The 15353-nt window shown below is 45.6% G+C and overlaps 1 protein-coding gene across 1 annotated transcript; it reads right to left on the reverse strand.

Annotated features, from left to right (window-relative positions):
• Positions 1-284: 284 nt before the first annotated feature.
• Or11l3 (olfactory receptor family 11 subfamily L member 3) lies at positions 285-1256 on the reverse strand. The gene has a single exon (NM_001000012.1). It carries the CDS (start codon positions 1254-1256, stop codon positions 285-287), a length of 972 nt encoding a protein of 323 aa, NP_001000012.1.
• Between the last annotated feature and the right edge of the window lie 14097 nt (positions 1257-15353).

Genomic DNA, 15353 nt, shown 5'->3' on the forward strand with positions numbered 1-15353 from the left:
TTTGTTTGTTTTCCTTTTCTAGAAAATCATTAATTAAAACACCTTAAAATTTTTGGTTATAAAAAAAGAAATGCTTGGCACCACAGAAACTTTTACTTATTCTTTCTTACCGTGAGGGCATTTCAAAGTTTTATCTTTTCCCATTCATTTTTTGTACAGCTACTGAATAACACCAAACTTTGTGTTTAAGAAGCCAGTCTAACACCGCTTTAGAGCAACCATTTCCAAGCTCCACGGGGGGAGAAACAAATGCTAGTGCTTGAAGCACTGTGTGTTCAGGGTCCCTATTTAATGCTGACACTTCCTTTCCCTCTGGCTCTGTAGACACCACACTTTGTTCTCACGAGTTTTCTAACTGCCTCTTTGAAGTCTTTGTTCCTCAGGCTGTAGATAACTGGGTTCAGTAGTGGGGTGATCACAGTGTAGAAGACAGAAATGACCTTGTTGAGCTCCGGGGACAGATGCGCATTTGGGCGCACATACATGGAGATCATGGTCCCATAGTAGATGGTGACCACGGCCAGGTGGGAGCCACATGTAGAAAATGTCTTCATCCTGCCGGTAGTGGAAGGGATTCTCAGAATGGAGGACACTATGAAAATGTAGGACACGAGGGTTAGGAGGAAACAGATGCAGAGCACAGCGATGGACAGGACAAAGATGGCCATTTCTGTCACAAAGACGCTGGAGCAGGACAGCTGGATTAATGGAGGGAGGTCACAGAAGAAATGGTTGATGCGGTTGGGCCCACAGAAGTCCAACTTAGAAATCAGGAGGGAAGGCAGGAAGCCCGTGCCCACCCCTGTCACCCAGGAGACTGTTACCAGAGCAGCACAGTTGTCAGGACTCATGAGAAGAGAGTAGTGGAGCGGGTGGCAGATGGCCAGGTATCGGTCATAAGCCATTGCGGCAAGGAGGAAACACTCAGTAGCACCGAAAAACACAAAGAAGTACAGCTGGGTCATACAGGCAGGGAAAGATAGCATGTGGCCCCAGGTGGCCAAGTTGGACAGCAGCAGGGGCACCGTGGTGGATGTGTACCAGATCTCCAGGAAGGACAGATGTTGGAGGAACGTGTACATGGGAGCGCGCAGGCGCGGATCCTCACTCACCACAGCAATGATCACCATGTTGCCCGTGATGGTGAGGAGATAGAAGCACAGGAAAATGGCAAAGAGGAGGGACTGCCACTCAAGAAGATTCCGGAATCCTAAGAGCTGAAACTCAGTGACCTTGGACAGGTTTTGGGGCTCCATTTTCTGTGAAGGCAGAACACATTTTGAAAAACACTGCGTACAAGGCATAAGACATTCGCAACGTTTGATGTTTGGATTGCAAGAGTTGGTCCTCTAGTAGTTTGAAACTAGTGTGTAGTGTGTTGGGTACTTGTCTGACAAAATGCAACTTCTGGGAGGAAGGCTTTGTTTGGGATCACAGTTGGGAGGTAGTTTATCATGATGCTGTGGTAGTAGGAGCGGGAGGACCCATTGTCTCCACAGTCTGGGGTAAGGGAGGGGATTCACTGCTCTTCTTTCTCCTTTTATTTATCCAAGATCAGTGGATGGTGCTGTCAGTCAGTCTTCTCAGTTCAACTGACCTAATCTAGAGACTCGCTCCCAGACATGCCCATAGGTTTTGTCTGTTTGATGATCTAGATGTCAAACTGGCAATCAAATTGCATGCAAGTTTTCAGAGGGACAAATGTGTTAGTTCCAGCTTTCCTTTGCATAAACACATTTTGTTTATTTGCTTTTTTTTTTTAATTTGGGGGCACAGAGTCTCGCTAAGTATCCAGGTTGGCCTGAAATTTACAGTCTGCCTGCCCCAATCAGCCATGTGCTGAGGTGTCCACTGCCACCCCCAACTTTTACAGCCACATTTAAGGCAACAAGCTGAACAGAGATATTAAATCCTGGAAAGATATTTATCAGGTTCTATTTCTTTGGAGTTTGTGAAATACTGAAGTCTCAGATCCAAAGACATAAGAAGACATATATGTAGTAGCACACACAGAGAAGGACAGGACAAAAGGACAGACAGAAGGAGGCACCTGCAATGGTCTGAGATGATGGGTGAGGTAGGCAGAGTGGGAGATGTGCTTTATAGCAACATATCAAAAATAAAAATGCATACCTTAAATGTACACTTTTATGTTTGACGTCAATAACATTGGAAAAATCTTAGAAACCGACAAACACAACAAAACTTGATTAAAACCATGTGGAAGAAAAGGGAGAGAGAATGCACTCTGAGGTCCTGGGAAAGTCTGTTCATTCTTCCTTTAATAACATTTTACTGACAGTATACTGTGTGTGTGTGCACGCATGTGTGTGTGTGTGTGTGAATATTAGTATGTATGCATGTGTGAGCATGTATGTGTATGCATATGTATGAGCATGTAAGCATATATGTATGTGTGTATATGGGTGAGCATGTGTGAGTGTATGCATATGTGAGTATATGTATATGTGTGAGTGTGTATATGTATGAGCATGTGTGAGTATGTATATGTATGAATGTGTGTATGCATGAGCACGTATGAGTACATGTATGTATGTATGTATGTATGTATGTATGTGTGAGCATGTATAAGTGAATGTATGTGTGTATGTGTGAGCATTGTGAATGTATGTATGAATGAGTGTGTTTATGTGTGAGCACATGTGAGTGTATATATGTGAGTGCGTGTGTGTGTGTGTGTGTGTGTGTGTGTGTATGTGTGTGTAGCTCACTGATCAGTTAATTTATTTCTCACTCCCACAAAGGCCCTTCTTTTTACCTATTAGGTAACACACTCATCACTCTGACCCTTCTTCTGTACCAACATCCAACATGGACAGACACCTTGTACTTTTATTTAAACTCATTGTCAAACACAGCAAAAAGTCCACACTCACCTGCCATACCTGAACTCTGTGCCTCTAATGGAGTGGGATCCAGCAAAAGTGTTAACTCGGTGGGAACCAACAAAAGCATTGCCACATTAAAATCGGTAAAGGAGGAGGGGCTAGGGAGGTAGCTCGGCAGTTAAGAGTGTGTAATGCTCTTGTAGAGGACTGGAGTTTAGTTCCCAGTACCAAGTCAAACAGCTCACAGTTGCCTATAACTCCAGCTCCAGGGTATCCAGTGCAGGCACCTCTACACACGCACACACAGACACAGACACAGACACAGACACACACACAGACACACAGACACACAGACACACACACAGACACACACACACACACACAGAGAGAGAGAGAGAGAGAGAGAGAGAGAGAGAGAGACTAGACACATAATCAACAATAAAATACATCTTTAAAATTCACACCAGAACCCAGTGTGCCTGGTGTGCAGAGCACCTCCCCCTTGTTTCTCCCCGCTCACCTGCTCTCCTTGAGGTCTCCCCAGGGATATTTCATTCTGCTCTCTCTTCTCCACTATCTAAGAAGCCTGTGTCTTTCTCTGTCCCCAGTGGAAGCCCTGCAGTGGGATGTCTGTGAACACTGGATCACTCTACTCTCAGGTCACCCACACTTCCTGAGGAAGCAGCCTGCCCCACTTCAGGTCTCCTAGACTCTGAAAGGTCAGGCAGTGATCCCACTGACCTCCATGGACTCCGCACTGGCCACCTCTCTGCTGCATTTCTTCTTGTTGACCAAAACACCGATGTTTATTTCCCCTTTTCAAAACAGCAACACAGCAAAGAAGGGTCTTAAACTAAGTTTTCCAAACACTGCTTATGTTGCTCATTTTCCCAGCTGCCTTCTCCAGCTGGGCCTATTCCCTTATGAACAGCAGTCAGGGCTTTTCTGTCATCTCTGCTCCACAAGGACTCTGCCACATCCCTCCTGACCTGCCCCAAACTGCCCTCATTCCTAATCCTCTTCTGTCATTACCATCTCACAGCTCACTGACCTCTTCCTCTTTCTGACCCACTGGTCACTCAGTATCTATAACCCCACGCTCCAGACCTGCCTCTCCATTTGCATAGCCATGAGTCTGAGCACCTCCCAGGCTGCTCATCTTTCTGCTGCTTGCAACCTTTGACTATTATATGTGGTTCTGGGGAAAGAAGACTTCCCTTTGATTCTAAATCCTATGTTGGCTCTTGACTCTCAGGTTCATGCATGAGGCTAACCATGGGGTTTGTCATGACAACTGCTGTGTTTGGAACACACGCTAGTCTTGGAACACAGGTCAGGCTCATCAGCGTTAGGATCTGAGCCTTCACATAAACTGACTCTCCTCATTACCTTTGGCAGCACGCATGTCTCCCTCAGTGCCCAATGCCTTCCACCTCACCTCCCTCTGCCTTCTTATTCAGGGCAGGATTTGTGAAGTTGTGTATCTCAGACTCGGTACTGGATGCTTTTTGTTATATCAGCTAAGTCCAGATATTCCCAATTCCCGTCTACTTTCTGTTCTACAATGCTTGCCCTGTGAACAAAGCGCCACCCCCTCCCTCCTGCATCTGTGCAATGCTGTCTTTTGCAGTCCTCATGTCCAATCCACTGTACCCCAAAAGGTAACTGAGCTAAAAATTTAAGCCACAGGCAGATCATACGGAGAGCACGAAGGACATGGCCGCCAGTCAGCTTAGTCACCCCTGGGCACAAGCTCTTGTGCTAATTGGCCACATTGGTTCTTCGTCTCTGATGTGGTTTATATGTAGTTGGTTCTGTTTTCTCCTTACATGATTGGGCCACACATTGGAAACACCATGTTCACGTGGCCCTGTGTTTCTTACTATCTTTAAATGTTCACATCTGTTATCAGAAGTGTTCTGCCTGGTGTTGCATGTGTATGAAGCAAGACCTTGAATCCACACGGATGGCAGTGTCCTCAAGCAGGGGGATGTGACCAAAGAGCTGTTGAGTCGTGCCTATACTTACAAATTCTCTGGATGAATCAACCTCGTTATCTTTAAGAAAATGATCTTTTCTTACCTTAGCTTCCTCTTGCTTTCCAATAAGTGTGTCACTACTGAGCTAATTAAAATGAACACCAAACACATTTTAAAAGAATAATTTAGAGTTAAGGAGGGATGGTCTGCAGGCTGATGAGACCATAGAGGCACTGCACTAAAATGCACCAAGCTGCCAAAAGGTTAACTTGGGTTCTCATTCACTAAAGTCTGTTTACAATACACACACCAGTGCACAGTGTGCTTCTGATATAATCTGCTCATTGCCTATTAAAAGACAGGTCTCTTGAAAGGTGACTGCTCCCAAAAGGACTTTATTAACACTGAGCTGGAGAAACACTTCTGCTTTCCAAAGTGCTGAGTTCTGAAGCCCTGGAGTGAATGGTGTAACCTCAGCTTAACTACAGTGGAGGTCTCCTTTCTATCAAGTCAACACAATCAAGGACGTTACTGGTCTTTGCAGCGACCCTTTGATTTCCCGGGTCCTCTGCTGGAGTTACTTCTCTGCTATTATAGTTTAATTTTCTGGTCAGCTGAGGTACAATGATCTGTTCTTTCATACAAACAGAGAATGTGTCTGGGGTGGAAAGGCCATGGTCATGAGGAATGACACACTGGAGTCAGTGTAACTTTAAAAATCTAACATTCAGCCTCCCCCTCAAATAATAGCAAGTATGTGCACTGAACAGACACATACCATGTTATCTCCAGAAGGCGATTTCACCTCCATGCCCAGGCTGCTCCCCCATACCTGCCCCTCTGAGCAGAGCCCAGAGGCCTGAGGACCAAGCTTCCCTTAGCTGGGATGAGTGCTGGGCTTCTATGGTGAGATCTGGGATCTGCCATCTCCTGCTGCTGTTGGATGCTGAGGGAACCAGACTTCTCTTTTCAATAGTCCTAGGTTTCCTGGAGACACGGTCCTTCTGAGACCCTTGTTCCCAGGACGGTTTTGCATAATTTCCCAATCAAGAGGGTAAACAATAAGACTCTCCTGCCAAGATCCAGCTCTGCCCAGGAGCCCTCAGTGGCAAAGCTCAAGAGAGAGAGAGGCCATTGTTACATTCTCTTTGGAAAGAACTTGTTCGAATTTTTAGATTAGGGTAGATCCCACTAATTTTGACCTAAGACTTTTGTCAACCAAACGGGTGTTTCATTTAAGCCCAGTGGTTTGGTTGTATGATTGTGATGAACTTTCTAAAGGCTGGTGTGAGTTCTACATTCTGTGGAGTGGTATCTCACTGTTCCACTATAATTGCAAATGAGGTTAAATATTTATACAACTACAGATGAATTAGCTCATCAGTTAAACAGATCTGTGCCAGAAATCATAAGGTCTGTGAATGTCAGTTTAACTAGGCTAATGTAGGAAGGACTTAGCCTGGGAAGTAATACTCATTTATGTTTTGGAAGAGGAATTGGAAAAAAGATGATCTTAAACTCATCTCTAATATAGCAGGACTTGAAATAAAAGCTGACTGGATGGAGAACTGAGTCATTGAGAAGAGCTAATTTAAGATGCCTGGGGCTCTTTCAGACGTTAGGTACATCAGCACCCTGTGGTGGTATAGGCTGCCTTCCTTATGATTAAGATGGTGGTGTAGGCTACTTTCCTTACTATTAATGTGGTGGTGTGTGGTGCCTTTCTTATTGATTCATGCTTTATTAAATGAATATTTTCAAAATTGTTTGATCTGTGTGTATAGCCTTCATAAAATTCAGAGTGGCAAGTAAAATGTAGACAAATCTATATCCTCTTAAATACCCATAATTCCGGGCTCCAAAGCCAAGCATCTCTGTTCCACATATGAAGTTGTCAATTGGATTATAATATAACACCCATCTTAGTTCTTTTTGTGACCACTTTCACAGTCAATGTTTACCATAGAAGTCTCTCTCTCTCTCTCTCTCTCTCTCTCTCTCTCTCTCTCTCTCTCTCATGAAAAACTCTAACATGCTGAAATCTTGTAATTATTTACTGTGGGTATTAGTATGACTGCTCTAGACACAGTTATGGCTCATGTAGCATGTTAGGCTTTGCGGGCTTCTTCACACCTCTCTGCCAGGATACAGATCTTAGGCCTGGATGGCATCAGACACGAGAAGCCCACAAAGCCGACCGTGTACTTCTTTTCCTTGTCAGCTGTAGAAACAAACCAATAGAGCTTCTGTTTGGGTCGACAGCTGCTGGAGAAGCAGAGACAGGAGGGTCCTGGGGTTGATAAAGTCACAGTTTATCCCTGAGCCAGAGCCAGACAAAGGGCCCTAGAACTTGGCAATGTGTAGTCAGACATCAAGCCTCCCAGGCAGATGTGTGACAGGGAGAGAGGATGTCAAGGCACTGAGGGCCAGGTTGACACAGGGCTTCTCTTTCCTGGGGCAAGGAGAGTTTGGGTGGTCAAACATCACCTCTCAGAAGGAAGTGGATGGTTTTGAGTGGGGGGGGGTGGGGAGTCATGGAGTCTGGTGAGATGGCTCAACAGGGACTTACTAATGACCTGAATTAAATCCCTGTGTGCCATGGTATTGAAGGAGAGAACTAACTCCCACAAGGAGTCCACCTGACCACCACAGCACCACATGCATGTATACAGAAACACACACACACACACACACACACATACACACACGCACACACACACACACAGAGAGAGAAAGACAGAGAGACAGAGAGACAAAGAGAGAGACAGAGAGAAAGAGACAGAGTTTCATTTAAAAAAAAAACACCATAAGCTATCAGTCAGAGAATCAAGTCATCCTGGTCCCTACATCTTAAGCTCATGTGAAGGAAAGACACGCATGAAAAAGAGTGGTTGCCACGGGTTCTCATGACTATTAGTAACTCAATAGTAAACCTTGATCTAACAATGCATAACTATTGTTTTACTGCCCTGGGGTTCCTCTAATCTGTTTTACCATCACAGATCCAAAGCCACTGTACCAATGGACATGACCTTTGAAACCATTAGCCAAAATAAATATTTCCTCACCAACATAGTAATCTCTGGCATTTCATCACAACACTGAAAAGCTAACTCACTCACAGACATGCAGACTCCCTACAGTACCATAGTTCCGTCTAGATTTCGGAGGCCATATTGGTAAATGTAACTCTTCCTCCCCTCCTTAAATGCAGGACGTGGGAGAGTCGTGTTTGATGGAGTCATGAAACACTGACGAGTGAAGCCACTGCTGTGCCTCTCAGGCTGCCGTGCACTAGGCTGGGGGCACAGCGTCTCTCCTGCTGCAGTATTTTCCTTCAGTCTGTGCTCTGGAAGCTTCTAGATCATTAGTTTATGGTAATGAGAGAATGAGGCTTTAGAACTACATGAAAAGGAAAGGAAGAAGAGGTGTTTCATCCGATGCAGAAAAAGAGAGATAAACAGATGACTTAGAAAGAGGTACTGAAGCCTGACGGTGGTGGCAGCAGCGGTGACGGCAGTGGCAGAGGAGGTGGCACACATCTTTAATCCCAGCTCTAGGGAGGCAGAGGCATGCAGATTTTTTCCAGGACAGGACAGCCAGGCCTGTTACACAGAGAAATCCTGTCTTGTCCCCTCACCTCCCCCAAAAACATAAAGGAAAAGAAAGAGAAATTGAATTAAATGAGTTTACAAGAGCAATTAATTTGCTAGTTTCCTGCATGTTTGTAATACATTTTTTGACACTCTAAATATGTATTCCACACTGACTTGGTACTTTCTATGCAAACCAGGCGGACTTCAAACTCGCAGAGATCTGTTTGCTTCTGATTCTCCATTGTTGGGATTAAAGTTGTGTGTCGCCATGCAGAGCTAGACACAGGTTTGTAAATGTCACTAGCAGCTGGAGATTTTAGACACGTACATGTAGGTTTAGAGGGAAGGATGACCCAAAGCGTAGGCTCTGTTCAGAAGACCGCCATACTTACCCACCACACAGGGAACAATGATGTGACAGGCAGGAGATGGGCCACATGTTTTCTAGAATGTAATTTTATGATCTCATAGACAAAAGATATTTTATTTATTTATTTTCTTACTTATTTACTTATTTGTACTAATTGGATGCACACCGCATATGAGCTTTGCCAGTATGAGGACAGAGGGGGAGACTTTTCTAAAAGTCGGATTCTTTCCTGAAAGCCCCCCTGCCTCACGATCCACACCGGCCAACAATGTTCTTATTCTGACCCAGCCTGGGAAACCCAGGGTCAGAAACCGTGGCCGCTGGGAGATTTATCTTCAAGCGTCACCTCCTTGTCCTGCCTATAAGGGATGGGAGTGAGGGCCGAACCCGCATCGAGGGAGTGTGTCTGTAGTGTGGACGTGCTGGTGTGAGCACCGCCTGGCAGCATCTTCCGGGAAGAGCGATCGATAGCACTGTAATCTTATCAGTGTTTCTTAGTATTCCAGGGGAAGATTTGGGGCGCGGGCCTACTATTGATTTAGAACCATTGTCTGAAATCGAGCCAATGAACAGACCACCGATTGAATGAAAGCAAAGAGCCACGGGAGAAAAATGCCCAGTGTGGGGTCAGCAGTTATCACGAGATGATCGGCAGGTGATTTGTTACTGTCTTCTCGAGGCTCTTGGTGCCTAATTAGGAAGTCTCACGTTGGAGCATCCCGTGTTGAACCCACAACAGAGGAGAGAGAAATTCAGAACAATTAGACCCTGCAGACAATTGAGTGTGTTCCCCTGTGGTCTGTGCTTCCTTTTCTTCTCCCTCGTGGGTTATCTGGTTGTGGAGTCAGATCTGGAGGGGCCAGTATAGTTTAAAATCTGAAGGAAAAAAAAAGAATAAAAGAGGAAAGGAAAGGACATGATTCCCTAGGTACGGTGGAAATGAAAAGTTTACTGTAGATAAAAGGGAGACCTAATCAGAGGCAGGGACATCTGGGAGAGTCCAGGATAAATAGGACCAGGCTGTGTGGGGAAACAGGGAGGAGGATGGAGAGAGGAAAGGGGGAACCCAGGCACAGCAGCCAGGAGGACAAAGACACAAAAGTGTGGGAACCAAAATATAGGGAAGGGAGGCTCAACCCAGCACTGTAGCTGCAGAGTTTAGGGTAGAGGCAGGCTATACCAACCCTACTCTATAACAAGCAGGGAGGCCAGGTCTCCTTTAATACGTTAAATAGGTACCTTGGCTGTTTGTATTTGGAATCCACATCTCCATTCACAATAAACATGAGCAAGCCTCCTAAATGACCTGGTGTAGGTCAGAGGATGGAGGCAACAGGCTTGCATAACTCACCAGAGGCCCTGAAGGGGATTGGGATCGGCAGAGCACTGGGTATGAACCCAGGTCTATCTCAGCCCCCAAAACGAGAACTCTGAGGAAAATTATAGGACTTGCAGGTGCTACAATATGGTCTCAAACCTGCTCACCTACAAAAGTGAGTGCTACCTTAAGATACCGGGTTTCTGGCCCAGCCATGGAGTTCAGAGCTATGAGACCAGACACTCCCCAAATCAGAGTGGTGAATTGGTTCTAGAGAGCCACCTCCACATGGAGCTGGGGAGACTTGGGGTACAGCTCCTTGGTCTGGTACTTTCTATTGTTGTATTCATTGGAGGAGATCTACTTTTCTGACAAAATTGAAACAATTTTACTTCTAAACGGGAAAAGTTACTCTCTCTCTCTCTCTCTCTCTATATATATATATATATATATATATATATATATATATATTCTGTAATCTATTGTGGGGCTGAATTTTGTCTTGTTTCTCTGAGAATGCAGAATCTTATTAGACATCCTCCACGGTTTCAACTCCAAGGTTCAAACATCCTCCAAGGTTTCTCCCAATTTCAGTTTCACTCTTACATAAGGAGGGAAAGTCCTATGTTACACGGAATGACTTTCTTTTCCTGGTTTCTCTAAAGCAGAAAGGTTTTATAGAGTTTTATAAAGGACTTGTTATTCGGACTAGTTGGTGGAGGGTGGGCAGGACAGTCCAGTAGGTCACTTCCTGAATGATTGCTGAGGGCCTGAGCTAAGTGAAATAATTAGGCCACAAAATGACAATTACAGTCTGAGTCCCCTTATGCAACGTAAGCTAGTGTCATCATAAGCACGGGAAGAATGGGACGAGCGAGAAGCTTACTGTCTAGCAAGCACAGAGCTTCCACTGGCTAAGAGGGAAAGAGCTGTAGAGAAAACCAATACATTATCAATACCTTCAATGCCGCTGAACTTCATACTTAAATTTTAAACTGTATTCCTTTTAAAGGTTAACACATTTACATGTTTAAATGTTGAAAGATTAAAACGTTTAGCACATTTGAAGTTTTAAATTTTGTAAGGTCCATCTATCATTTTTTTTTAATTAAGAGAAAAATACCGTCGCTTAAATGAAAACTGGAGTCATAAAAGTAAAACAAGAGGGAAGGAACTTGCTGAGTTTGGTGGTGAGAGATGAGGGGCGGGGGGGGAGAGGGAGAGAGAGTAAAAGAGAAAAAGGCAGAAGGGAGGGAGGGAAGGAAGGAAGGAGGGAGAGAGAGAGAGAGCAGGGAGAGAAGAGGGGAGGGAGAGGGAGAAAGGAGAGAGAGAGAGAGAGAGAGAGAGAGAGAGAGAGAGAGAGAGAGAGAGAGAGAGAGAGAGAGAGAGAGAGAGAGAATACAAACTGCCCAGGAGCACACCCAAAGCTAGAGAACTGGACTGAGCACCAGGCGGTTGAGCATCGGGCTGTGGCTCCCCCTAGTGGCAACAAGGTGGGACTAACAAGCCTTGGGAGCTCATTGGAAAGAAGCACTGACTGATGTTCTGAAGTGATGGAAGCCAGACCACGGCCCCAAAGGAGCAAAGGTATTTGGGATAGAGGTGTGGTGAACTAATACAAGGTCAGAGAAGACAGAACAGAGATGGAAAGGAGGGGTAAAAAGAGAGGCATCTTAGAAAAAGACAAGCCCAAGCAGCCTGCCCATGAGCTGGGGAGAGGGGCGGGTCAGAATGGGTATCCGGGCACAGCTGGGCTGCATGGGCGCAAGCACACCAGAGAGAAAAGGTCCCGAGAAGGTATAAATTAGGCCCTCCTCTCCCTAGAAAGCTAGGAAGGGCCGCGGATGTTTTCCCACTTGCAGTTCCTCTCATTTCTGTTCACCACATACCTGGATGTGTGTCCTGTAAGAGAATCTCATGTAATTTCAAGAATAGTAGGGCCAGTCTGATGGTTCAGTGGTAAATATACTTTCTGCCAAGCCTGACAACCTGAGTTTGATCCCCTAAACATACATGCTGGAAGGAGGGCACTCTGACGTGTTCTCCTCTGACCTCCATATGATATATGTGACATGCTATGCGCGCGCGCACGCACACAGCACACACACACACACACACACGCACGCACGCACACACGCACACGCACACATGCACACACACACACGGCACACACACAACACGGCACACGCACACACACATGGCACACACGCACACACACGGCACACACACACACGCTCACACGCACACGCACACACACGCACACATGCACACACACACGCACACACGCACACACACACGCACACACACGCACACATGCACACACACACACGGCACACACACGGCACACACACGGCACACACACAAACACAATATAACTTTTTTTTTTAAAGAGAGTAATGTTTCAGCTCTCATCCTAGCCTACAAGTCTGTGAGGGAAAACAGTTTAAGTCCAGCAAGTGATAAATTAGTAGTGAGCTCACCCATCCGGATGCCCCCTGCCACCAAAGCATGCTGTCTCTCACTTCTCATTAGCCTTTTATCTTCTTCTAGATAGAGAAGTCTGGCTTTAGGTAAGCCCCAAGGTCAGAGACCTGTGGGTCCAGACATTTGCCTGATACATTTTTCTGTCTCCAGATTGGGCAGGTACGTGCTGCGGCATCTGTTCGAGTGATGGAGACACACAGCTAGAATGTTTGTGAACCCTGTGAGAAGTAGACAGTCACCCTTGGACTCTCCATACAGGCTGTCTGGGATAACCTGTGTTGACTCTGTGTGTCCACTTTCTTCTTTATTCTGCTCGTATTTGTCGAGTGGCCATATGCTCCACTGCTCAATCTGCAAAGTTTCAGGGATACAGTGGTAAACAAGATTGAGGTGAATTCCCTCAGGACTAACACAGCTAGATTCTGATTCATCCTTTTATTTGTGTTCCGATTTCTTTGATCTTTCTTCAGTTGCATACAGTTGCTATGTGGCAAAACCTCTAGTAAGTGCGTGGTGCCTATGTAATACCCCAAGGAACTTCAGATAGAATACTTTAAGACTGACATCCTTGTATGCGAGAGGAAATGCAGCAGTGACCCCAAGCCACTCAGCAAGATCTGTTCTCCGTCTGGAGCTAGGCTTTACTTTGCTCCCTCCAAGCCTTTCACCCTCCTTTCTTCTCTGATGTCACATCTTTAATGTTTTCTGCATTTAGATCTGAAGACTCTGTTTCAATTATTCACTTAACCCCTAGACAGATGGCCTCAGGAACACTTGACCCTGCACACCATCAAAGCTCCAAGCCAAGATTGCCTCATAGAAAAGCTCTGCAAACCTCAGAGGAGTTTGCCAGGTCCTGAGTCACAGTATGGCCACCCTAGCAAACTTCTATGCTATTTTTTGTCAGGGTCAGCCTTTCTGGAGGCTTCTTAGCCATTTGGATGTAGCCAGCCCCTCTGCCCAGGACCCTTTGGGGTCACACAGTCTGGAACAGGTGCTTCCTCCTTTCCAGGTTGTCACTGCTCTTCTGTAAGCTCATAGGCGTTTGAGGTCCAACCTCTGGCACTGCTTGCTAGACTCCTGTGCTATGCTCCTGCGGGACTAGTAAGGGGCATTTCTCCTGGTTAGTACTTGCCAGTATGTTTGTCTGATTAAGAGATGGTTTTCACCAGTCAAGCACAAGGCTCCTGGAGGGAGGAGGTCTAAACCCCCAAGCTCTTCCTTGCACCTTAGTATCCAAAACTACCCCTGAGACTCAAGACTCCCAACAAACACATGTATGCTGGTGACAGATGGATGAATTGCGCTAGAGGGGTGCCAGCCACCAAACAAACTGACCCTCATAGAGTCCTAAAGTGTTCGGGTGACAGATGTTAATATGTCACCATGCTCACCCCAATCCTGCCTCCTGATGGGGACAACACATCTTCTATGAAATCACCTCAGCCTCCCTGCATCAACATGTGCAATTTTCATGGACTGGACTCGAAATTGTTCCTCGCAGAGGCTGGAGACGTGGCTCAGTGGTCAAAGAGGACCTGCTCCTGCAGAGGACCTGGGCTCCGTTCCTGACACCCAAGGCAAGTGGCTCACGAGCACCTGTATCTCCAGGGGATCCCAGGCCTTCTCTGGCATCCTCAGGCAGAAGGGCACCTCTTAACTTGTTCTCATCCATGCTGGACTGCCCACCTGCCATTACCACACACCTCATCCCTTGCATCTGTCCTTCAAGTGGTAGTTTATTTCTGAAAGTAAAAAATCTCAAGTTTGGAGAAAGAAAGATTGAGAAAAATGAGTGGGTCTTTTTTTTTTTTTTTTACATTTTTAAATAGTGATTACAACAGGAGAAGTCCATGGTACCATTCAGTGAGTGTAGGGGAAGAAGGCAGGTGTGCCCCACATTGGCTGATGTGTATGAGGGGCTCCTAAGAGGCAGGTTATTTCTGGTTTTGCTCTATTAGCACAGTGACCACTCCAAGCCAACTTCATGTGTAATGTGTGCAGAGAGACTCAAGAGCTAACCCAGTTCTTATATGCTTCAGGAAAATTTGTGAACTTTTGTTAATCTTTAAGTTTAGTTTGTGTGCCTTTGTCTAATGTGAATGACACTGAACTTTCATTCTGTTCTGATTTTTATGGTACCTCATTGTATTTCTTGGATCTAATTCTACTCAAAATCCTCCTGGTCAACCAAGTTAAACCTTTTCAGAGAAACAGATGTGTACCCAAAACATAGTAAATGCTCAATATGTGAGTTGTGTGTGTGTGTGTGTGTGTGTGTGTGTGTGTGTGCTGTCACACCAACATGAAGGCCAGAAGACAACTTTTGCCTTTTCTTTCAGCCATGTGAGCCTGGAGACTCAAATTCAGGTCAGGTTTAATGGCAAGCATCTTTGCTACTAACCCATCTTATGGGCTTTAAATTACAGACAGACAGACGGACAGACAGACAGACAGACACACACACACACACACACACACACACACATATATATGCAACTTTGTTGGCCTTGATGGTATAGTTCTTTGTTTCCAGTTATGTGGGAGACTGAGCCAGGAATTGGGTGTTCAGACAGAGTGAGTTCAAAGACAACCTGGACTACAGGTGACTTCAAGGCCAGCCTAGGCAAATTTGGTAGCTCCGCTGTCTCCAATTAAAAGGTAAAAAGAGACTGGGAATGTTCCTCAGTGGTAGAACTGGCTTGGCTTGTGGGAAGGAAGCCCTGGGTTCCATCCATACTACAAAACGCTACAAGC

Source organism: Rattus norvegicus, chromosome 10 (assembly GCF_036323735.1).
Source record: "Rattus norvegicus strain BN/NHsdMcwi chromosome 10, GRCr8, whole genome shotgun sequence".
Taxonomy (NCBI): Eukaryota; Metazoa; Chordata; class Mammalia; order Rodentia; family Muridae; genus Rattus; species Rattus norvegicus.